Source organism: Stegostoma tigrinum, chromosome 10 (assembly GCF_030684315.1).
Source record: "Stegostoma tigrinum isolate sSteTig4 chromosome 10, sSteTig4.hap1, whole genome shotgun sequence".
Lineage (NCBI taxonomy): Eukaryota > Metazoa > Chordata > Chondrichthyes > Orectolobiformes > Stegostomatidae > Stegostoma > Stegostoma tigrinum.
In genome coordinates this window covers 80,072,067-80,096,654 of record NC_081363.1, presented here as the reverse complement: position 1 = coordinate 80,096,654, position 24,588 = coordinate 80,072,067, and the positions used below count along the sequence as shown (strand labels likewise).

At 50.0% G+C, this 24,588-nt stretch overlaps 1 protein-coding gene across 4 annotated transcripts in view; it reads right to left on the bottom strand.

Moving 5' to 3' along the window:
- Window positions 1-24,588, bottom strand: part of LOC125455801 (mitogen-activated protein kinase-binding protein 1) — a 169,999-nt gene that overhangs the window by 19,836 nt on the left and 125,575 nt on the right. For all 4 annotated transcript variants that reach the window (XM_059649300.1, XM_059649303.1, XM_059649301.1 and 1 more), the window contains exons 15-26: window positions 24,285-24,406; window positions 22,553-22,628; window positions 20,783-20,894; window positions 18,213-18,276; window positions 15,323-15,448; window positions 14,211-14,359; window positions 11,909-11,973; window positions 10,515-10,784; window positions 7,908-8,077; window positions 6,824-6,969; window positions 4,596-4,766; window positions 1,400-1,523 (exon numbers count right to left, since the gene is read on the bottom strand). In XM_059649300.1, the coding sequence (XP_059505283.1) occupies window positions 1,400-1,523; window positions 4,596-4,766; window positions 6,824-6,969; window positions 7,908-8,077; window positions 10,515-10,784; window positions 11,909-11,973; window positions 14,211-14,359; window positions 15,323-15,448; window positions 18,213-18,276; window positions 20,783-20,894; window positions 22,553-22,628; window positions 24,285-24,406 (1,595 nt within the window). The remainder of the gene's footprint in view (window positions 1-1,399; window positions 1,524-4,595; window positions 4,767-6,823; window positions 6,970-7,907; window positions 8,078-10,514; window positions 10,785-11,908; window positions 11,974-14,210; window positions 14,360-15,322; window positions 15,449-18,212; window positions 18,277-20,782; window positions 20,895-22,552; window positions 22,629-24,284; window positions 24,407-24,588) is intronic.

Sequence of the window (24,588 nt, the reverse complement as noted above, 5' to 3'; positions counted from 1 at the left end):
CATTGCCTGTGGGCTGGAACAGCTTCGGGTGTTTCACATTGACCCTCAAACAAGCCATAATCTCCTCCCCAAACCTATACTCCCTCACAGTCCTAATTCTCTCCCGATCGCTGGTCCACTCTCTAGCAATATTCCCACTTGATGAGGATTGTTTCCAATCACATTCCGCATGCCATAAGCACATTCCTCCTCATAACACTGGCATCAACACTACAACACAGGCACGCACTCTTCATAAAACAGGCGGACACACACCCTGTACCACAGGCACACACGCCCTACATCACAGGCACACACGCCCTGCACCACAGGCACACACGCCCTGCACCACAGGCACACACGCCCTGCACCACAGGCACACACGCCCTGCACCACAGGGATACACGCCCTGCACCACAGGGATACACACGTACGCCCTGCACTACAGGCACACACAAGTACGCCCTGCACCACAGGCACACACACGTACGCCCTGCACTACAGGCACACACAAGTACGCCCTGCACACAGGCACACACACGTACGCCCTGCACTACAGGCACACACAAGTACGCCCTGCACACAGGCACACACACGTACGCCCTGCACTACAGGCACACACACGTACGCCCTGCACTACAGGCACACACACGTACGCCCTGCACTACAGGCACACACAAGTACGCCCTGCACCACAGGCACACACACGTACGCCCTGCACCACAGGCACACACAAGTACGCCCTGCACCACAGGCACACACACGTACGCCCTGCACACAGGCACACACACGTACGCCCTGCACACAGGCACACACACGTACGCCCTGCACCACAGGCACACACACGTACGCCCTGCACCACAGGCACACACACGTACGCCCTGCACACAGGCACACACACGTACGCCCTGCACACAGGCACACACACGTACGCCCTGCACCACAGGCACACACACGTACGCCCTGCACCACAGGCACACACACGTACGCCCTGCACACAGGTACACACACGTACGCCCTGCACCACAGGCACACACACGTACGCCCTGCACACAGGCACACATATGTACACCCTGCACCACAGGCACACACACGTACGCCCTGCACACAGGCACACACACATACACCCTGCACACAGGCACACACACACATACGCCCTGCACACAGGCACACACACATATGCCCTACACACAGGCACACACACGTACGCCCTGCACACAGGCATATGTTCTCCCTATATCACTGGCAACACTCTCCTGCAACATCCTCCCTGCAGTGACGGCACAGAGGTACAGGCATATTTACCCTTTCTTAAAGAGACAGAAGGTTCTTTAACTGAATGCCGTTTGCTACTTGATTTGACTAATAATTTATGTACATACTATTTGAGATGCACACGAGCTGATGCCCCTGTACTGACCTGAAGCTGGATGCCAGCGACTGAGACAGGAATCTTGCCGAAATACTGAGCCGAGGGTTCAGCAGCTCTTCAGTCTCCTTTGCAGACAAAGGCCTCGGGTGTTCCAGCTGGTGGTCAGTTTTCGCTGTCGGTGTAATTTACCTGTTATTAAAAACATGGAACCACGGCCAGGATGCTCAATCCAACAAGGCCGCAGGCTCAAACACCGGTGACCGAGACCACAAGGTTCTAGAATCTTCCAGGGCAGGAAAGGGGACCTTTATTTCCGGATAGTTCCCTGTTGGCATCCCTTGTCAACAGTGGTCACCTGGCTTTCTGTGCTACAGCCAGGTGACGGGGATAGGACAGCTGGAGGCTGAGCAGTGGCATCGCAGGACTAGGCCCAGGCTGCAAACCCAGCTTTCAAACCCCACTGTGGCAGCTGATGGAATTTAAAAATTCAATCACATCTGGAATTGAAAGCTAGCCTCAGTTTGACAGCAACTACGAGACTATCATCAGTTGCTGTTAAAAAAAAGACCCTCCTGGTAGTCTGTAAAGATGAGGGAATTTGCAGTCTGGCCTACAACAAGACTCCAGTGTGAATGGCTCTTAACTGCCCTCCGAAATGGCCTGGGACAAATCTGGAATAAACTGCCAGTCCCAATAAAAGTGACCATTAAACTCTCAGTTCCTGAAGGTGGAGTCTCAGGTAGATAGGACAGTGAAGGCCGCATTTGGTACGCTTGCCTTTATTGGTCAGTGCACTGAGTATAGGAGTTGGGAGGTCATGTTATGGCCGTACAGGTGTTTGGTTAGACCACTTTTGGGATACTGCGTTCAATTCTGGTCTCCCGGCTATAGGACCCGATGTTGTAAAACTCCACAGGATTCACAAAAGATTTACAAAGAGGCTGCCAGGTTTGAACTACAGGGAGAGGCTGAGTAGACTGGGGCTATTTTCCCTGGAGCGTCGGGGGCTGAGGGGTGACCTGTTAGAGGGTGGTCGATGTATGGAATGAGCTGCCAGGGGAAGTGTGCGGTTGGCGCACCATTTTCAGGCTGTTTTGCTTTCATGGTAATTGGTGCAGTCACGAGAGCTGGAGAAATCATCACAGGGTCACCCTCACTTATTGATTTGATGAACCTCGGTGAAGAGTCATGGGTGAAAGTGCAAGGTACCACTGTAGTTGGGCAGGGGAAGGCAGACGTATATCTGGCTCTGGTGACAAAGTGGTGGACTTTATGTGCAGAAAATATTACGGGAAGGATCACATTGAGCTGGAGAGGCTTCAAAAAAGATTTTCCAGGATGTTGCCGGGACTGGAGGGATTGAGTTATCAGGAGAGGCCGGATCGGCTGGGATTTATTTTTTCACTGGAGCATCATAAGGGCTGAGGGGTGACCGTACAAAGGTTTATAAAATCGTGAGGGGCATGGATAGGGTGAATAGCCAAGGTCTTGCTCCCTGGGATAGGGGAGTCCAAAACTAGAGGGCATAGGTTTAAGGAGAGAGGGTAAAGGTTTAAAATGGACCTAAGGGGGCAATGTTTTTCACACAGAGGGTAGTGTGTGTATGGAATGAGCTGCCAGAGGAAGTGGTGGAGTCTGGTACAATTACAACATTTAAAAGGCATCTGGATGTGTACATGAATGGGAAGAGTTTAGAGGGATATGGGCCAAATAGTGGTAAATGTGACTAGATTAATTTAGGGTATCTGATCAGCATGGATGGGTTAGACTGTGCCATAACTGGAGATTAACGAAGCACTGAAGAGAAGGGAGTAGATTACAGACAAAAAAAATTAGGGTCAAAATACCAAACGCGTCAAAGAAATGCTGCATGTTGCTTAATACTCCATCAGGAGTAACAATCATACATGTTATTATAGCACAGGGCACCTGGTAACACTCAGAAGGCAGCAAGGAGTTCTTTGGTTCCACATAATTGTCTATCCAAGCGCATTTTGGAAAAGAAATTGGAATTGTAGAGGCTCACCTCAACTCTGTCTGAGTAAGCTTTACAAAACCAGCCATAGTCTGGTATAATTCTGCATGTGCATGTGCGAGAGAGAGAGAGAGAGACAGAGAGTACGTGTGTGTGAGAGAGGGAGACAGAGAGAGTGTGTGTGTGTGTGTGTGTGTGTGTGTGTGTGTGTGTGTGTGTGTGTGTGTGAGAGAGAGAGAGAGAGAGAGAGTCTGTGTGTGACAGAGTGTGTCTGTGTGAGTGTCTGGGTCTGTGTGTGTGTGAGTTTGTGAGTGAGTTTGTGAGTGTGTGAGTGTGTGGGAGTGTGTGAGTGTGAGGGAGTGAGTGTGTGTGAGGGAGTGAGCGTGTGTGTGCATGTGTGTGTGTCTGAGTGAGCGTGTGTATATGGGTGCATGTGTGAATGTGTGTGAGAGTGTGGCTGTGTGGGTGAGTGTTTGTGTGAGAGTGTGCGCGTGTGTGTGAGCATGTGTGTGTGAGGGCATGTGTGCGCATGTCTGTCTGTGTGCTTGTGAGAGTGGAGTGAGAGAGAGAGAGAGAGAGAGACACACACAGACTCGGTGTGTGTGTATGTGAGAGAGAGGGTTTATATGTGTGTCTGTGTGAGTGTGAGAGTGTGTGTGTATTTGTGTGTGTGTGTGTGTGTGAATGTATGTGTGCGAGTGTGTGTGTGTATTTGTGTGTGTGTGTGTGTGAGTGACAGTGTGTGTGAGTATGAGAGTGTCTATGTGTGAGTGTGTGTCTGTGAGTATGAGTGTGAGAGTGTGTGTTTGTGTGCGAGTGTGTGTGTGTATGTGTGTGAGAGAGTGTGTCTACATGTGAGTGTGTGCGTTCGAGTATGTGTGTGCCTGTGTGTGCGTGCGAGTGTGTGCGTGTGCGAGTGCGTGTGCACGCGTGTGTGTGCGCGCATGTGTTTGCTTGTGTGTGCGCGTGCGAGTGTGTGTATGCGTGTGTGTGCATATATGTCAGTGTATGTGTGTGCACGAGTGTGTGTGTCTGTGTGTGTGCGCGAGCAAGTGCGAGTGTGCGCACGTGTATGTGTGTGTGTATGTGAGTCAGTCACCACAACATGGCAGAGTGAGACATTTCCCAAGAGGAGGTCGAAAGGCTGGGAAGCGCCAGCGAGCAAATCGATAATGACACCAAAGGCCTGGGTCCCGCACGGCGAGAGCTGGTGATCCGTCAACAATCTACACCATTCACACCAGCCCCTGACAGAGGAGCTGGCCTTACCTCCAACACTCTCATCGGCCAGGGTCCCAAAATGTTGCTTCAGGAAGTGCTCTTGGTCTGGTGTTCTTGGCACTGCTGTCTCGCGCGAGTAGCTCCCACTCAGCTCCTCCTCTTCTTCCTCCATGTCTGAGGAGATCCCGTCCACACTCAGTGGCTCTGTACACTCGGAATCTGCAACATCGATAGGGAGCGATGACCCACACTGCCACCTGAGGGCACGTTTATACCCCAAATACCCAGCCCCTGGCAGTGCAAACCAGGGCAGGAATTACACTGTGAATGGTAGGGCACTGGGCGGGGCATTGTTGAACGGAGAGTCCTAGGGGGTGCAGGCACACAGTTCCTTAAAAGTGGCATCACAGGTAGACAAGGTGAGGGAGGTGTTTGGCACACTTGCCTTCATTGATCAGAAATTAGGTGTTAGGACGTCATGTTGTGGCTGTTCAGAGCTTGGTATGGCCACACCTGTAGAACGGACCAAGACTGGAAGCTTTGATGATAAGGAGAGGCTGGATAGGCTGAGGGGGGTGACCTTATAGAGGTTTATAAAATCGTGACAGGCATAGATGAGGTAAATAGCCAAAGTCTTTTCCCCAGGGTAGGGGAGTCCAAAGTTGCAGGCTTAAGGTGAGAGGGGAAAGATTTAAAAAGGGAACAAAGGGGCAACTTTTGCACATGGACGGTGGTGTGTGCATCTCCCAGAGGAAGTGGCGCAGGCTGGTACAATTAAAATATTTAAAAGGCATGTGGATGGGTACATGGATAGGAAAGGTTTAGAGGGATACAGGCCAAACTCGGGCAAACGGGACTAGATCGGTTTCGGGAAATGTGGTTGGCATGGACGAGACGGGCCAAAAGGCCTGTTTCCGGTGCTGTGTGACTCTGTGGCTCCTGCTCCACAGCCGTGTGTGGTTTGGGTGAAGTGAGGACCCGCGGCAGCTTCTCTGCCTAGCAGGAGTAGGTCGAGAGACGCCACTGTATGTGTGTGTGTGTGTGAGAGAGAGAGACCACACCACCCACTCTCTCTCTCTCCCCAGAGCTGTCCACCGGAGCAGCAAAACTCTCACCAAACTGCCACTGTCCCCTCTGGAACAGCTTCTCTAGGAGAACCATTCCACGGCAACGAGCATCATCACATGCAGCTTAATTCCCCAGGAATACCCTCCTTGGATTCAGAGACCTGTAAAATCCAGGTCAAAGAACTGTATCCACCTGAGAGTGCAAATAGGCTCGAGCAGTGCCTCTCTACCTCTGGGACCCCCTATGAAGTCCAACTCAAGATGTCTGCTGACCAGCTGCAGACAGCTTTCAGTGGGCACTCCTTATCTGAATTGATAACCCCATGTGATTCAAGATGGCGCCAACACAGGTTGGCTCTTTGCAAGTTCTCGACAGCTGGTCTTACTCTCACATCTCTTACAAGTGCCCTGCACTTTTAAACCTCAATTCTAAGTCTGTTAAAATTACCAACAACGTTCTCTTAAATCTACTTGCAGGCCTGAAGATTATTAGACAACTGGATGGCACCTCTCAAATTTCAAACCTAACGCTGATCCTACTTTTGCCTTTGCAGCTGTAACGGCGGTGTTCCTCGCACTGTCCAATCACCATACGGTCTCTGCGTGGTGTGATCTGCACGCAAAACACAACTTTTTCACTGTGCTCAGGTACACGTGACAATAACAAATCAAACAACAAAAAAATCAAAACCAAATCAAGAGTGAACTGTATGAGAAGGAGCTGCCCAAAACCACCCAGTTCTGGAACAGAGATAGTAGGAACTGCAGATGCTGGAGAATCTGAGATAACAAGGTGTAGAGCTGGATGAACACAACAGGCCAAGCAGCGTCAGAGGAGCAGGAAGGGTGGCTTTTCGGGTCTGGACCCTTCTTTAGAAAATGGGAGCGTTTGCTGATAACACTGGAGGGAAAAGAATTCTCCAGTTCAGCGAATAGTGTTAGATGGCGTGTAAGGGGGGAGCTGGATGAGCCCACTGTGGAGATGCTGATGGAATGAGATTGAGAAATGGCAAGGAGGTGCACGTGGCGCTGACACGGGCGAGATGGACCGAATGGCCCGTTTTCCGCGCCGCACAGCAGCTACGTTTCCCTGTTTTGACAGCAGTGTCTGTAGGCGACTGGCGAATCCCAGAAGGTGCCCATGAATCCCGGGACGGTGGCGGGAGGGGAGGAGCGGGAAGGGGCTATGAGCGCGCACGGGGCTCTGACCTTCGTGAGGGTGCTCGGGGCTGGAGAAGTGGCTGCTGGAATAATCCACAGAGCAGGCACTGTCGGGGCTGTGCTTCTCCGGGAGGCCGCGGCTACGGTAAACCTTCTCCTGCGTCCGGTGCTGCAGCTCCTTCACCTGGTATTCACTGGTGAACAAGGAAGAACTGTGTTAGCATCACTGTGCAACATCGACTCCGCAACTAACGACAAGCAAGATTATCCTCTATGTTTGAATGCCCACTCCAGGGAATGAGGGTCACAAAAGCCAAGGGTGGAGGGGGCATTCCCCAACCTAAGCACCGAACTGAGTTCTCCCTCTGTCTGCTCGGGCAGACGGGAAAGATCCCGCGGCTGGGGTTTTGTAGAGAATTCTGCATTAACCGCTCCACCAACATGAGGAAACCAACATTAGCTGGTCTTTACAGTCCTGCTGCATGTGGGAGCTTGCTGTGCGGAAACTGAACGTGGCACTTACCACACAGCAGCGAGCACACTTCCAGAAGTATTTCACTGGATGTAAAGCACTCTGGTGGTCACAAAACGTGTCGCATAAATGTAGAAAGAGTTGTTTGTCTGCCCAAGACAGTAAGAACGGTCTAAACTGCCGGCTTCAGAAATTACTGTCAGATATTTCCCTGTCGTTCCAAGGTGAAGCACTGAGAATTCGTACAGCGTGGAAGCAGGCTATGTGAGTCCACACCGAGAGTGCCCCACCCACATACCCTATCCCCACAGCCCTGCATTCCCCAGGGCCAATCCACCCGGCCCGCACATGCCTGGACACTATGCGGCAATTCGGCACCGACGATCCACCCTAACCTGCGCGTCTTTGGGCTGTTGGAGGAAACCGGAGCACCCGGAAGGAAACCCATGCAGGCACGGGGGAGAATGTGCAAACTCCACGCGGATAGTCACCTGAGGGGGGGTGGGGGGGGGGGATCAAACCCTGGGTTCCTGGCGCCATGAGAGGCAGCAGCGCTAACCGCCGGGCCACCCGTGCCGCCCCAAACCGTCGGGTCTTGAAGTTCCCCCTTCGTCCACACTCACGTTTGGTCACAGGTCTGGGATAAGCATCAGGACTCACCCCTCCGTCTCACTGGGGCTCCCGGTGTGCACCGGGTAGATGGTACGCTCTTCAACCTCGGGCGTCTCCAGCTCCTGGCTGAATATGCCTTCCTCACGTGTGGGGACAGTGACGCCACAGGGCCCGACAAAGCCCGAACTGTGCACCTCCGTCAACTCTTGCTCCTCTATCTGTGGGGGAAACAACAGGAACAGGATCTGAGGCTAGGCTTATGAGGCAGCCCTCTTGGGAGTAAATGCGAATTGGTGGGACACAGGCACAAGCAAACTCAGGATACCAGGTAAACTACTCCAAAGGAAAGGCACTCTGCAAAAAGATTTCCATCCTACGGCCAAGGTGCAGGAGAATAAGCTGATTGACGGTTGAGGATCATCCAACTGGTTTGTGAAGGACATGCCTACTTATGGCCGCGCAATGCGGGAAATGTGAGAACTATTGGGCGAACAACGTTGGGAAAGTCAGGCTTTCGGAGATGAGCAGGTCATGCCGATAGGGTGGACGTTCAGCCAAAGACTGAAAAGAATAGAGGCGACACAATGCGGAGCTGGAGGAACGCAGCGGGCCAGGCAGCCTCAGAGGAGCAGGCAAGCTGACGATTCAGGTCGGGACCCTTGTTTACAAGTGTTTGGGCTGCAGTGTGACCAAGTCTCAATGTGAATAAACGATTGCATGTGGAGGGTTGGGTGGAGACAACAGAGCTCCTCCTGAATCTATCTGGGTTCTGTCCGCCTTCAGTGTCAACAATGCCTCCACGAACATGCCTGGCAATCACATCTCAGGCTGTGGCACCTTTTGCTGAAGACAGAACTGCTCTTTCTCCCTCGTGTTTTGTCTTTTATATGCTGCCTCATATTGTATTGGTACACTTTATTAGCACAGCATCTCCAGGAGAATAGGTTTCAACACAATGACTCTCTTAAAACCCTCCTGGCGCTGCCTTTTTTGAGAGACATCGTCGACTTGTTGCAGTAAGTGATGGTCAGGACATTTTGACTCTGTCTGGGACAACGTGTAAGTCAGGGTCTGCAGAGTCAGTCTGGGAATCTGCACTGCGTCTTAAGCAGACTGCAAAGGCAACTTAAAACACAGAACAAACACAGGCTGTCACAAGTGAGGAAAAGCAGCTATTGAGTATAGCGGGTGTAAATTTGAAAGTGCATATTTCCCACAGGCAAGAAAAATAAACTCTCAAAGCACTCCTCAAAGGCATCACCAACAACAAAACCAGCACTGACCTGTAACGGGACGGTGGGAGCAGGGGCTGAGACAGTGAAAGACGTACAGGTTAGGTGGATTGGCCATGCTAAATTGTTCATAGTGTCGAGGGATGTGTAGGTTAGGTGCTTCAGTCATTGAATATTGTCTGCAGTGTCCGGGGATGTGTAGGTTAGATGGGTCAGCCATTGTATATTGTCTGTAGTGTCCAGGGAGAGGCAGGTTGGGTGGGTCAGCCATCATATATTGTCTGTAGTGTCCAGGAATGTGCATGTTAGATGGATTAGCCATGCGGAAGGCAAGGTTATTGAGACAGTGTGGGGGTCTGGGTCTGGGTAGGATGCTCTTCAGAGAGCCAGTGCAGACTCGATGGACCAAATGGCCTTTCTGTACTGCAGGGATTCTATGAACGAAAAGGTTTTGTCAAAAAAGTCACGTTTTAGGGGTCTCTTGTCCAGGGGATGGGGGTGGAAGGCTGTCAGCAGAATATTCTAGAGCATGTGGGAGAGGTGGGGAGTAGGCGGAGTGTAGGGAAGGAATGGAAGATGTGCTATTGGCCAGAATCTGAGGGGAAAAGTCCAGTGGAGGAAGGGGGGGCCCCACGTTGTAAGGGGTGCAGGAACAGATGGAAGGCATCCACACATCCTTTGAGCTCACAGGCCGAAGAAGGGTCCCGACCCGAAACGCCAACTTTCCTGCTCCTCTAATGCCGCCTGGCCTGCTGCGCTCCTCCAGCTCCACACTGCGTCATCTCTGGGTTAAGGAGGGTGTTGGAACAGCGTAGGGAACCCTTGGGCTCTGGTAGCGGAGCAGAAGAGCAAGGAATTTACAATAACCCTTGGGCCCCAGGCTGACACCTGTTGGCCAAATCCAAGCGTCGCACCTTCGGAAAAATGACCAGGCTCTGGAGGAGGCATGGCCGAAGAAATATGGGACTTCTGTCACGCGGAGATATTGGAGAACCTATGATAACAGAGTGTGGGGCTGGATGAACACAGCAGGCCAACCAGCATCTTAGGAGCACAAAAGCTGATGTTTCAGGCCTATGGTTGCTTTTGAAGCTGAAAAGATGAAGGGGGTATATAACAGAGATGCTCAGAACCAAAAGCTGTTTGATAATTGGGGAGAAATATTTTCTAATGGGCAAAGATGCCCCAGACAAAGTAAGGGGCAGTACAAGGGGTTTTTTTTTATTTTTCACGCAGCAAGTTGTTGCAATCTGAAACTTGGCATCTGAATCCGCGGGGAGAAAGGATTCAGTTACATTTGCTGAAGAGAATTGGGCAAACACTCGATTTGTTGGGCTATGGGGAGAACAGAGCGAAATGGTTGGGGGGGGGGGGGTGGGTGGGTGGGAAGACTGACCAGGCCGAACAGGCAAACAATACTCACATCGCTCAGCAGGGTTTCTATGCTGACCCGGACACAGCGCTCGCGCTCACTGGATTCCTCGGGAACGGTGCTCCCGGACGGCGCCGTCCCAGCCCGCGGCTCGGGGCCCACCAGCGGCGAGAAGGAGAAAGAGTCCAGGTTTCGCAGGTCCAACATCGACTTCACACTCAGCCCCAGGCTGTCGTTGTTGTTGCCGCGACGGGACCATCGGCCACGCGGTCGAGGGGCGTGACTGTGCGCCGGGTCCAGCCGGATTGGTACATCGCCTGTCTGCACACGGGGTGGGGTGGGAGACATCAGCTAACATTCCACACTTCCCGCAAATCGAAAAATCGTCACTCTGCAGCACGCATCCCACAGCATAGCGACATGCATTCGTATAGCGCCTCTGGCTTCGCAAACCGTCCGAGCAGCGGCTGCCAGACAACTTCTGCAGGATTCTTACCTCTTATTCACCCGCCACTTCTTCCCTGAATCGCAGCGGTCCGCGCGTGCTGGGTCGGCGGGGGTGGGGGTTGTCGGACCGCGAAGGGATCGGGGTGGGCATCTTAAAAGGAGGGCTGAGGAGCAGTGAGGCAGAGAGGGACATTCAGAGGGACTTCCAGAAACCCCAGGGTCAAGGTAGCATGGTCACCGCACCATCAGGTTCGGTGAGGGGGTTGAGTCACTACAAGAAGGACAATTGTACACAGAATCCCTACAGCGTGGAAGCAGGCCATTTGGCCCATCGAGTCCACAATGACCGCCCAAAGAGCATCCCATCCCACCTAGTCTCACCTACCTACCGTATCCCCAGAAACCTGCATTTACCACGGCTAACCTGCACATCCCAGCGCACTAGGGGCAATTTAGCACGGCCGACCCACCTAGCCTGCACATCTTTGGCCTGGTGGGAGGAAACCCACGCAGACACGGGGAGAATGTGCAAACTCCACATAGACAGTCGCCCGAAGGTGGAATCAACCCTGAGTCCCTGGCACTGCGAAGCAGCAGTGCTAACCAGTGTGCCACGGTGCTGCCCACTGTGCATCAAGTCATAGATTTCTTTTGAGGAGGGTCTGGTTATTTATTAACTCCTGTATTAATACATTAAGATCATAAAGACAACGGAATGTACGTTGATTGGAGCATGAATATAACGGGTACTGCACATGCACGTGGATTATATGTAGCTCATATAAACAGTCTGAGATAAAATGTGAAAGATATCCTGATGGTGCATAGTCAAAAATAAATAAGCTTCCATCACGGTCAGGCCACCAGAATTGGCACATTTAGTAAACCCAAGTAAATCTTCAATTATCTATTGCTAAAGAAGTGGCCACACTCTATCACTAAAAAGAACAGGCATACTCTACACACTAAATGAGCTGTAGTTCGGAATGAAGGGTTACCTTACTGTTCTCCCAGTTGCACAGACTCTTCATGCTCCCGGTATACTGTATCCTTGTGGGGATATCTGGAACATACAACAGGGAGGGACCATCAACCACTTCCCTCTGTAGTTTATCGCAGTCACCTCGCTGTGAGTGGAAATAGCACCGCATTCCCCTGACACCTGGCACATTCCTCTCCTCGAACATCGTGGTGCTGTTGTCTTGGCCTCTTTACGTGAAGCCATTTGGGTAATCATTTCCCAGTGAACTTTGTAACTTCAGTGCGGGGTTTCATAGTTTTACACTGTCTAGTCATATTGCAGGTGGTGAGTAGTGCACCCAGCTGGACGCCCCCCCCCCCCCCCCCCCCCCCCACCCCTTCCCATTTCATCACAATATTTCTGACATGTTGTTGAATGGCTGATGTTTAAATGTGACGCCATTGAACTTCCATGGTTCACTATCATTAACGGTCCAGTGCTAGACTCCAACTGTGTCTTCAATGGTCCAATCTTGGATTCCCTTTTCTCAGGAGTGCCAGTGATAGAGTGCTGGCACATGGCAGGGAAGGTCGTGCCTCACTAACTCGATCGAGTTTTTTGAGGAGGGGATGAAGATGATCGATGAAGGGGAAGTGGTCGATGTTGATCTGTCGGGCTACAGTAAAGCCTTTGACAAGGCCCCTCATGGCAGACTGGTACAAGGGTGAAGTCACATGGTATTGGGGTGAGCTGGCAAGTTGAAAACAGAACTGGCTCAGTCACAGGAGACAGAGGGTGGCAGTTGAAGGTTGATGTTCAGAGTAGAGGGTTGTGACTACCGGGATCAGCGCTGGGACCTCTGCCGTTCGTGGTCTACATAGATAATTTGGGGGAAAACGTCTAATTAGTAAGTTTGTGGATGATACAAAGATTGGTGGAGCTGCGGATAGTGAGGAGGACTGTCAGACGATACGGATCAGTTGGAGGCATGGGCTGAAAACTGGCAGATGGAGTTTTAATCCGGACAAGTATGAGGTGATGCCTTTTGGAAGGTGGAAATTACACAGTGACTAGCAGAACCCTAGGACGTATTGACATGCAGAGGGATCTGGGTGTGCAGGTCCACAGATCACTGAAGGTGGCAGCGCAGGTAGGTAAGCAGTAAAAAAAGGCTTATGGTACGTGTGCCCTCATTGGAAGGGCGTTGAGCGTAAGGATAGGAAGCTATACTGTAGCTTTACAGCACTTCAGTTAGGCCACACTTGGAGTATTGTGTACAGTTCTGGTCACCATGCTACCAGAAGGATGTGGATACTTTGGACAGGGTACAGAAAAAGTTTACCAGGATGTTTCCAGGTATGGGGGATTTTAGCTATGAAGAAAGGCTGGATAGGCTGGGTTTGTTTTCACTGGAACACAGGAGGTCGAGGGGCGGCCTAATAGAAGTTTATAAGATTGTGAATGGCATGGATAGAGTGGAAAGTATGAGGCCTTTTTCTCAGGGTGGAGGAGTCCATTTCTAGGGGACACAGGTTCTGTGGGGGGTGGGGGTGGCGAGTAGGGACTGATTAAAAGAGATGTGCGAGACACGTTTTTCACACAAAGGGTGGTGAATGCCTGACGTGCGCTGCCAGAGGAGGTGATGGAAGCAGACATAATAGCAGCTTTCAAGAAGAAGCTGGGCAAACGTGTGAATAGGAAGGGAATAGAGGGATACACATCCAGCACGTGAAGACAGTTTTAGTATGGAAGGGCAAAATGTGTCGGCACAGGCTTGGAGGGCCGAAGGGCCTGGTCCTATGCAGTATTGTTCTTTGTTCTTTGCTCGTAAAACTGCTGCCTACTGCATTACCAAGCCCAATCTTTCCCTGGTAAGCTTTTCTGGGAATGCTGTAGAGAACCAGATTTCGAGCAGACCAATGCTGTAAGACAATTGTAGCACCAGGTGGGATTGCTAACCTGATATCCATGAAGAACAGTTACTAAAGTGAGGAAAGTCAGAAGAATATTATTTCATACAAGTGAAGCGAGATCTCATAGAAACCTATAAAATTCTAGCAGGATCGGACAGGGTAAACACAGGAAGCTTGTTGCTGATGATGGGGTACTTCAGCACAAGGGGTTGCTGTCTAAGGATACAGGGAGGCTATTTAAGATTGAGATGAGGAGAAATGTCTTCACCCAGAGAGTGGTCAGCCTGTGGGATTCTCTGCCACAGAAAGCGGTTTGCAGCCAAGAGCAGGAAGTGACTAACGCAGGCTTTCCAACAAGCCGGTTAAAGAGACGAAGGACCACAGGAGCTCTGTTTTCACACAGCTCTCCTGTAACAGCAGACCTACCATTTACCACATTGGTGATGCCTCGCTTTGGTGTGATGTGTGCAGAACCCGCACAGTGTCCTTCATCCTCCTCATTTCCTTCATCCTCAGCTTCCTTCTCACTGTCAGAGGACATAGCTGCCTGAGCAGCTACAGCAAATGTTTCCTGTCTATGGGGGGGACACGAAGAAAGGTAGACAAGTATTACATGATCAGGAATCAACCTCTTTTTTGTCACAACCTGAGGAGAACAGAGAGAGTGAGCAAAGTGAAGAAGGACTGAGAGAGAAATAGAACAGGGATTGCCAGATATCGAGGAAAAGGAAATAAAAGGTGGGTGTCAGGGACAGTGTTGGGGCAGAGATATTGAAGGATACAATGCAATAATTAGTCTTAGCTTTCATAATAACAGAATAATCAATGTTAATAACATCGATCAGTTCCTGAAGCTTACTGTTCTCCACATGGGCTCACTTCAATGACAGTTCTCCAGACCACTCCAGTGCCTCTGTGTTCTGCTTGTCCAATATTCAGTCATACATGACCCAGGAATAGCCCCCGTTATAACACTGGGAATATCGGCCATTGCCTACACTTCCACTTCCTACCCCACCATCTTCTTTGCCCTCTCTCAGTTTGCCACAGATTCCAATCCCCTCCCCGGTCACGACCTAATTTGACCTTCAGCTGACGTTCTGACTCTGTGTTCTTACCAACACACATACTGTTTAGTTCCACTTCTGTTATATTGCCCGTCTCCGACCATACTTCAGGTCATCTGCTTTTGAGGCCTAGACTCACGCCATTGCCGTTTCTGGCCTTGACCAGCCCAGCACTCCCTTGGCTAGACTCCCAGCTGCCACTCTCAACTCACCTGAAACTCTGCTGGCTTTATCCCAACGCACATTGAGTCCCTTGCTCACTCCCCTCCAGACCAGAAAGCATCCACCAATCCCTTTTATTTAAACCTTTTATCTTGTGTTTAAAACCCTTCACACCCATCGACGTAACTTCCTAGGGTCCCACAATCTACACGCGCTCTACACTCCTTCAATCCCCAATTTCCTTCACATTCTCTTGCTTTCGGTTATCTGCGCCCTGAACTTCTCTCCCTACGTGCTCTGCTCTTGTACCTGTTTGGGCTTGAATGGTTTTGTGGAGGTGTCTTCGCTTGCTTCTTCTCCTTCTGCTTGATCTCTGCCAGCCTCTGCCTCATGTTAATTGTCAGCTCCGAGCTCAGTCTCCAGATGAATATACAGCTGCGGGGAAGGCAGAGTGAGCTCAGTTACATCAAAAGCTCCAGATTAAACAATACCACCCCGTCCCTTGTCTCATACATGACTGGTCACGAGTGATTATCAGACCAGATACAGATAGTGACAAGACCTGGTTCTCATTCAATCTTTCATGTTATGAACTTTGGCATACATGCACAGTATCGGAAGAAGTAATGAGAGACAGAGGGAGAGTGAGGAAGAGAAGGAGAGAGAGATTGTGTGCTTAAAACAAAAAAGGAAACAGAGAAAGTCACCCTGATGGGCTAACTGAATAGGGAGCGCTAACCTGCCAAGCAACGTAATAGAGAAAAATTAGCTTCAAGGGGTGAACTGCGATGTAGATTGAGCAAATACTGTGGATACTGGAAATCCAGAATAAGAAAGTGCTATAGAAACTCAGCAGGTCTGGCTGTATCTGTGGAGAGAGAGAAATAGAGTTTTGAGTCCAGTAAGACTCTAAGAGTCATGCAGAAACAGACTCTTCGATCCAAACTGCCCATGCCGACCAGACATTCCCAGACATGAGATAACAAAGTGTGGAGCTGGATGAACACAGCAGGCCAAGCAGCATCTTAGGAGCACAAAAGCTGATGTTTCGGGCCTAGAAGGGTCAGCTTTTCTGCTCCTGTGATGCTGCTTGGCCTGCTGTGTTCATCCAGCTACACACTTTGTTATCTCGGATTCTCCAGCATCTGCAGTTCCTTTTATCTCTCATTCCCAGACATGACCCAGTCCCATTTACCAGCATTTGGCCCATGTCCCTCTAAACCCTTCCTATTTGTGCACCCATCCAGATGCCTTTTAAATGTTGTAACTGTACCAGCCTCCACCACTTCCTTTGGCAGTTCCTTCCAGGCTTGCACCAACCTCTGTGCAAAAAAGTTGCCCCTCAGATCCTTTTTAAATCTCTCCCCGAATATCTTAAACCTACGTCCTCTAGTTTTGGACTCCCTCACCCTGTGAAAAAGACCTCGACTATTCACCGTATCCATGCCCCTCATGGTTTTATAAACTTCTATAGAGTCAACATTCAGCCTCCAATGCTCCGGGGATAATAGCCCCACCTATTCAGCCTTTCCATATAGCTCAAACCCTCCAACCCTGGCAACATTCTTGTAAATCTTTCCTGCACTCTCTCAAGTTTAACAACACTCTCCTATAGCAAACAGACCAGATTGAATGCATTATTCCAAAAGTGGCTCAACCAATGTCCTGTACAGCTGCAACATGACCTCCCAACTGCTATACTCAATGCACTGACCTACAAGACCAAGCATGCCAAACACCTTTTTCACTGGCCTGTCTGCCTGCAACTTCACCTTCAAGGAACTATGCACCTGCACCCTGAGGTCCCTCTGTTCAACAACACTTCCCAGGGCCCTAGCATTAAGTGCATAAGTCCTGCCCTGATTTGCCTTTCTAAAATGCAATGCCTCACACTTACCTGCCACTCCTCGGTCCATTGAGTATTTGATCAAGGCCGCATTGTACTCTGAGATAACCTCCTTCACTGTCCACTACACTGCCTATTTTGATGTCTGCTACAAACTTACTAACCATACCTTCTAAATTCACTTCCAAACCATTTATACCAACGTTGAAAAGCAGTGGACCCAGCACCAAACCTTGTGGAGCACTGTTGGTCACAGGCCTCCAGTTTGAAAAGTAACCATCCACTACAACCCTCTGTCTCCTATCTTCGAGTCAATCTTGTATCCAATTGACTCATTTTCTCTGGATCCCATGTGACCTAACCTTACTAACCAGTTTACCAAGTGGAACCTTATCGAATGCCTTATTGAAGTCCATATGGACAACATTTACCGTTCTGCCTTCATGTATCTTCTTTGTCACCTCTTCGAAAAACTCAATCAAGTTAGTGAGACAATTTCCCACGCACAAAGCCATGTTGACTATTCCTAATCAGTCCTTACCTTTCCAAGTACATGTAAATCCTGTCCATCAGGATTCCTTCCAACGCCTTGCCCACCGCCGATGTCAGGCTCACCGGTCTATAGTTCCCTGGCTTTTCCTTACCACCTTCCTTAAATAGTGGCACCGTGTTAGCCAACCTCCAGGCTTTCTGCACCTCACCTGTGGCTGTTAACCAAACAGGGGCCAGCAATCTACTAAGGGTCGGAGGGCTGTTTTTATTTTATGCAAGACTGTACTTTTTTTTAAGCTGTTGACAAAGGTGGAGGAGGAGCGAACGGAAAAGATGGAGACAGTGTCCAGAGCAAGAGACAAGAGGAGTGCTTGTGGTATTATGGGACCGATATAGATGAGCGATAGGTGTTAATGGTGGGTGTATACAGTGGAAAATAGATGAGCTTTTCAAAGAGCAAACCCATGCAAAAAGGATATTGGAAGGTGTGCTGGGAGAGGGAAACGGATGCAAACTAGTCTACTATATCTGCTGCTCACTGTTTAGTCTCTTCTGCATTGGTGAGACTAAAATCACTTTGAGGTACACCTCCACTCAGTCAATAATGGTGACCCTGACCTACCACTTACTTGCCATTTTAGTTCACCATCTTGGTCTCGAAACCTTCCAGTTCTGGGCCTCTGGCATTTCTTGAGCAGAGGGCAGAGGTCCTCTGTTGGATGAACAGCAACAACACCCCCACCCCCACTTTCCCATTTAGGCTCTTTCCAGCCTTCAGGACTCAACATGGGGTTCAATAACAGTCAGAGTCTGAATGCCGCCCTCGCAGCTGCACATCACAGCTGTGATAAAGTTACCTACCTGTCTCCCGACACAGAAATGAGATGTTTACAGTCGTTGGTGAATTTCATTCCTGTCACGACCTCTGTGGGGGGGAATAGAAAAAAAAAACACACACAATCATTGTAGAGTCTAGAGAGGGTGGATGTGGGTCAGTGAATGAGGCGAGTTCACTTGGGTCATCACTCAGGCTGAAGCTTATCATACTGACCAACGGAAACTAGCTTATGGAGATCATCCTGGTAGGTGGAGGTGTAGCCTGGCCAACACTGATTTGGGTGGATTACCCTAACCAGGGAGGACATCAGTCAATGAAAGCCAGCATGCAGGTACAGCAGGCAGTGAAGAAAGCTAATGGCATGCTGGCCTTCATAACAAGAGGAATTGAGTATAGGAGCAAAGAGGTCCTTCTGCAGCTGTACAAGGCCCTGGTGAGACTGCACCTGGAATATCGTGTGCAGTTTTGGTCTCCAAATTTGAGGAAGGACATTCTGGCTATTGGGGGAGGGCAGCGTAGGTTCACGAGGTCAATTCCCGGAATGGCGGGATTATCATATGTTGAAAGATTGGAGCGACTGGGCTTGTATACGCTTTAGTTTAGGAGGATGAGAGGGGATCTGATTGAGACATATAAGATTATTAAGAGATGGACACTCTGGAGGCAGGAAGCATGTTTCCGCTGATGGGGGAGTCCAGAACCAGAGGAAACAGTTTAAAAATAAGGAATAGGCCATTTAGAACAGAGTTGAGGAGAAACCTCTTCACCCAGAGAGTAGTGGATATATGGAATGATCTGCCCCAGAAGGCAGTGGAGGCCAAGTCCCTGGATACTTTCAAGAAAGAGATAGATAGAGCTCTTAAAGATAGTGGAATCAAGGGTTATGGGATAAGGCAGGAACAGGACACTGATTGTGGATGATCAGCCACGATCATAATGAATGGTGGTGCTGGCTCGAAGGGCCGAATGGCCTACTCCTGCACCTATTGCCTATTGTATATTGACCGATGAAGACCTTCATGACCATCACTGGCTCACAACTGGCCGACTTGAACGAACAAACATGCTGGCCGATGTTGTCCATCAAGTGGCTCCTGATCATTAAGCTAGAGGAATTACAAATTTGTAACGTGCAGGTGTCTGTCAATCTTTCACCATTTCACATTTCCTGGGATCGCAGTTAGTTAAAACCGAATGCACATGGGCAGCATTGAATTACACATTCAGGGGACACCCATTCAAATCAGTCAGAGGCGCGTAGAGTTCATTTGTCAAACATGGGAACAACGATTGAAAAGCTCCAAACGTACATTTTGCAATACACACGCACACACATGCACATATACGCACACACAGACACAGACACACACACACACACACACACCAACATACACACAGCCATACATACAGGCACTTTTCTACTGAAGCACTACAGCAAAGCGCGTTGTGAATTTGGTGGATAGTGGGAATGGGCTGAGCTTTGGGTGAAGGAGGACAATTTGGAGAAGTTTGGCAGTGGGGCATGAGCTGTGAACACCTAAGGTACAGGAGAGAGTCGTCAGCCATTTTAGTAGAATCCAGTATTTAAGAAGGACATTTAAGGGCAACTCACCACCCAGTAATATACAATGTACAGTGAGCTTACCGGAATCCCCACCCGGTAATGTACAGCGAGCTTACCGGAATCCCCACCCGGTTATGTACAGTGTGTTTACTGGAATCCCCACCACCCGGTAATGTACAGTGAGCTTACCGGAATCCCCACCTGGTAATGTACAGTGAGCTTACCGGAATCCCCACCCGGTTATGTACAGTGTGTTTACTGGAATCCCCACCTGGTAATATACAGTGAGCTTACTGGAATCCCCACTGGGTAATGTACAGTGTGTTTACCAGAATCCCCACCCGATAATGTACAGTGTGTTTACCAGAATCCCCACCCGGTTATGTACAGTGAGCTTACCAGAATCCCCACCCGGTTATGTACAGTGAGCTTACCAGAATTTCCACCCGGTAATATACAGTGAGCTTACCAGAATCCCCACTCGGTTATGTGCAGTGTGTTTACCGGAATCCCCACCCGGTAACGTACAGTGTGCTTACTGGAATTCCCACCCAGTAATATACAGTGAGCTTACTGGAATTCCCACCTGGTAATGCACAGTGAGCTTACCGGAATTCCCACCCAGTAATATATAGTGTGTTTACCGTAATCCCCACCTGGTATTATACAATGAGCTTACCAGAATCCCCACCCGATAATGTACAGTATGTTTACCGGAATCCCCACCCGGTAATATACAGTGAGCTTACCGGAATCCCCACCCAATAATGTACAGTGAGCTTACCGGAATCCCCACCCAGTTATGTACAGTGAGCTTACCAGAATCCCCACCCGATAATGTACAATGTGTTTACCGGAATCCCCACCCGGTAATATACAGTGAGCTTACCGGAATCCCCACCCAGTAATGTACAGTGAGCTTACCGGAATCCCCACCCGGTAATATACAGTGAGCTTACTGGAATCCCCACACAATAATGTACAGTGAGCTTACCGGAATCGCCACCCGATAATGTACAGTGAGCTTACCGGAATGGCCAAACATGCTTGCAATACACTCGCCCGAGTAGAAGTCAAAGATGGAGAGGTTCTTATCAGAGCAGCTGGTCGCAATGAAGAGCCCCGAGGGATCGATCTGCACCTGCAACAAAGGCATAAGACACTTAAACCGATGATACGAAGACAGGTGGACAAGCAGGTAGTACTGAGGAGGTGGGGAAGCTGCAGAAAGATTTAGACAGTTTAGGAGAGTGGTCCAGGAAATGGCTGATGAAATTCAATGTGAGTAAACGTGAGGTTTTGCACTTTGGAAAAAAGAATACAGGCATGGACTATTTTCTAAATGGTGAGAAAATTCACAAATCAGAAGTGCAAAGGGATCTGGGAGTGTTGGTCCAGGATTCTCTCAAGGTTAACTTGCAGGTACAGTCTGTAATTAAGAAAGCGAATGTAGTGTTGTCGTTTATCTCAAGAGGGTTGGAATATAAAAGCAGCGATGTGCTTCTGAGGCTTTATAAGGCTCTAGTTAGGCCCCATTTAGAATACTGTGTCCAATTTTGGGCCCCACACCTCAGGAAGGACATACTAGCCCTGAAGCGTGTCCAGCGGAGATTCACACGGATGATCCCTGGAATGGTAGGTTTAACTTATGATGAACGGCTAAGGATCCTGGGATTGTACTCATTAGAGTTTAGAAGGTTGAGGGGAGATCTAACAGAAACTTACAAGATAATGTATGGCTTAGAAGGGGTGGACGCTAGGAAGTTGCTTCCATTAGGCGGGGAGACTAGGACCCGCGGGCACAGCCTTAAAATTAGAGGGGGTCAATTTAAAACTGAAATGTGACGACATTTCTTCAGCCAGAGAGTGGTGGGCTTGTGGAATTCATTGCCGCAGAGTGTAGTGGAGGCCACGAAGTTGGATGCCTTCAGGGCAGAGATCGCCAAATTCTTGATCTCAAAAGGAATCAAGGACTACGGGGAGAGTGCAGGAAAGTGGTGATGAAATGCCCATCAGCCATGATTTAAATGGCGGAGTGGACTTGATGGGCCGAATGGCCTTACTTCTACTCCTATGTCTTACGGTCTTATGGTCTTAATCCTTGCTACGGTGCCTCCAGCACATGAGTGTGCCAGTCACTACACAACAGCGAATACCGGCCTGGGAGTGTACAGCGTTAGTCAATCGTTACAGACAGGCACTGTCAGTCCATCACCAAACAGAGCGAGTCTGAGACTCTGTACAGATAGGGAGTGAATGTTGGCCAGTATACACACTCCTCACACTCAATCACCTCCTCACAAACTCTCACTCTCCACTGACACTCCCTTCCCTTTACATTCAGTCACCAACTATCGCTCCCCTTGCCACACACGCTGCTCCCTTTTACACCCTGACCCCACATATCTCCTCCTCACGACCCAACTCACCTCGCTGCACCTCTGGGCTAGCAGGACCGAGAGACATCGTCTGATGCTGTAATACTGTGAGTCACAGCTTTACTGGAGGAATCAGATTCCATGATTAATGACCTTCACCCCGCTACAGGACGCAGGAGCTGAGAGCTCCTCGGTCTCAGCCGCCTCCCTTCTACTGAGAGGGCAGCTCGGACATGGTCCTTCTGATGGAGAAGGTGAGGCTGAACACCTTGTGGCCACTGGCAAGGAGGCCTATCCTCCTGCCCCCTGGGCAAGTGTCGGAACAAACCGTCAGGTGAATCGGGGATACTCCATGCTATATTTAAGCAGAAGAGAGCTTCAACTCAAGAGTCTGCAAGCTGGCAGGAACACAGGCACTCACCTTGATGAGGGTCCCATCTTCTCCCTGAGATCCCTTATACAGCTTCTTCTGTTTCCCGTTACTGATGTTGAATATCCTGCGAAGGGCAAAGGAAGACAGCACATCCGTGCCAGGTAACAATAAGGCTACAGCGTACATTCAGGAGGACAGGCAAGTACCTACTCACATCGGGGTCGATCACAAAGTGGTCAGTCTGCATCTGACACCCATCAGGTGTACCGGGCAGATTAAAATAATATGGTATGTATCGGTGTTACAGCGAGGGGTGTGGGGTATATCGGTGTTACAGCGAGGGGTGTGGGGTATATCAGTGTTACAGTGAGGGGTGTGGGGTACATCGGTGTTACAGTGAGAGGTGTGGGGTACATCGGTGTTACAGTGAGGGGTGTGGGGTATATCGGTGTTACAGTGAGGGGTGTGGGGTATATCGGTGTTACAGTGAGGGGTGTGGGGTATATCGGTGCTACAGCGAGGGGTGTGGGGTATATCGGTGTTACAGTGAGGGTTATGGGGTATATCGGTGTTACAGTGAGGGGTGTGGGGTATATCGGTGTTACAGTGAGGGGTGTAGGGTATATCGGTGTTACAGTGAGGGGTGTGGGGTATATTGGTGTTACAGTGAGGGGTGTGGGGTATATTGGTGTTACAGTGAGGGGTGTGGGGTATATTGGTGTTACAGCGAGGGGTGTGGGGTATATCGGTGTTACAGTGAGGGGTGTGGGGTATATCGGTGTTACAGTGAGGGGTGTGGGGTATATTGGTGTTACAGCGAGGGGTGTGGGGTATATCGGTGTTACAGCGAGGGGTGTGGGGTATATTGGTGTTACAGTGAGGGGTGTGGGGTATATCGGTGTTACATCGAGGGGTGTGGGGTATATCGGTGTTACAGTGAGGGGTGTGGGGTATATTGGTGTTACAGTGAGGGGTGTGGGGTATATCGGTGTTACATCGAGGGGTGTGGGGTATATCGGTGTTACAGTGAGGGGTGTGGGGGTGTATCAGTGTATTAGGGAGGGATGTGGGGTATATCGGTGTTAGATAGTGAGGGGTGTGGGATATGTCAGTGTTACAGTGAGGGGGTGTGGGGTATATCGGTGTTACAGCGAGGGGTGTGGGGTATATTGGTGTTACAGTGAGGGGTGTGGGATATATCGGTGTTACAGTGAGGGGTGTGGGATATATCGGTGTTACAGTGAGGGGGTGTGGGGTATATCGGTGTTACAGTGAGGGGTGTGGGGTATATCGGTGTTACAGTGAGGGGTGTGGGGTATATCGGTGTTACAGTGAGGGGTGTGGGGTATATCGGTGTTACAGTGAGGGGTGTGGGGTATATCGGTGTTACAGCGAGGGGTGTGGGGTATATTGGTGTTACAGCGAGGGGTGTGGGGTATATCAGTGTTACAGTGAGGGGTGTGGGGTATATCGGTGTTACAGCGAGGGGTGTGGGGTATATCAGTGTTACAGCGAGGGGTGTGGGGTATATTGGTGTTACAGTGAGGGGTGTGGGGTATATCGGTGTTACAGTGAGGGGTGTGGGATATATCGGTGTTACAGTGAGGGGGTGTGGGGTATATCGGTGTTACAGTGAGGGGTGTGGATGGTTTGTGTCATGTTACCGACTGCAGTGTTAGCAATAATTGTGTGTGACGTGAGACCTGAGCTTGTTTTCGGTGCCTTCCCTTTGCCTGTAAGCGCACGAGGTCAGCTGCAGCACGGCTCTCTTCACACTCACCGAATGCTTCTGTCCTGACAGCCAACGGCAGCGTACTTGTGGGTGGAATCCACATCCATGTCGTAGAGCGTCGTCTTTCGAACAACGTGGTGCGTTCGGGTGAACCGCGTTCCTTCAGCTGTCTGGTGGGATTGAACGTGAAAGAATTAGCAGCAGCCAGACCCCAGTCAGGTCCCGGGGTATTCATCTCAGTCCCAGCCGGGATCACCGCTGATCAAGTCAGATCCCTGATTTAATTCTGAATTGATCGATCATTTTCCTCTCCAATTTAAAGTGGTGACCTTACACTAAACCATAGGTACAC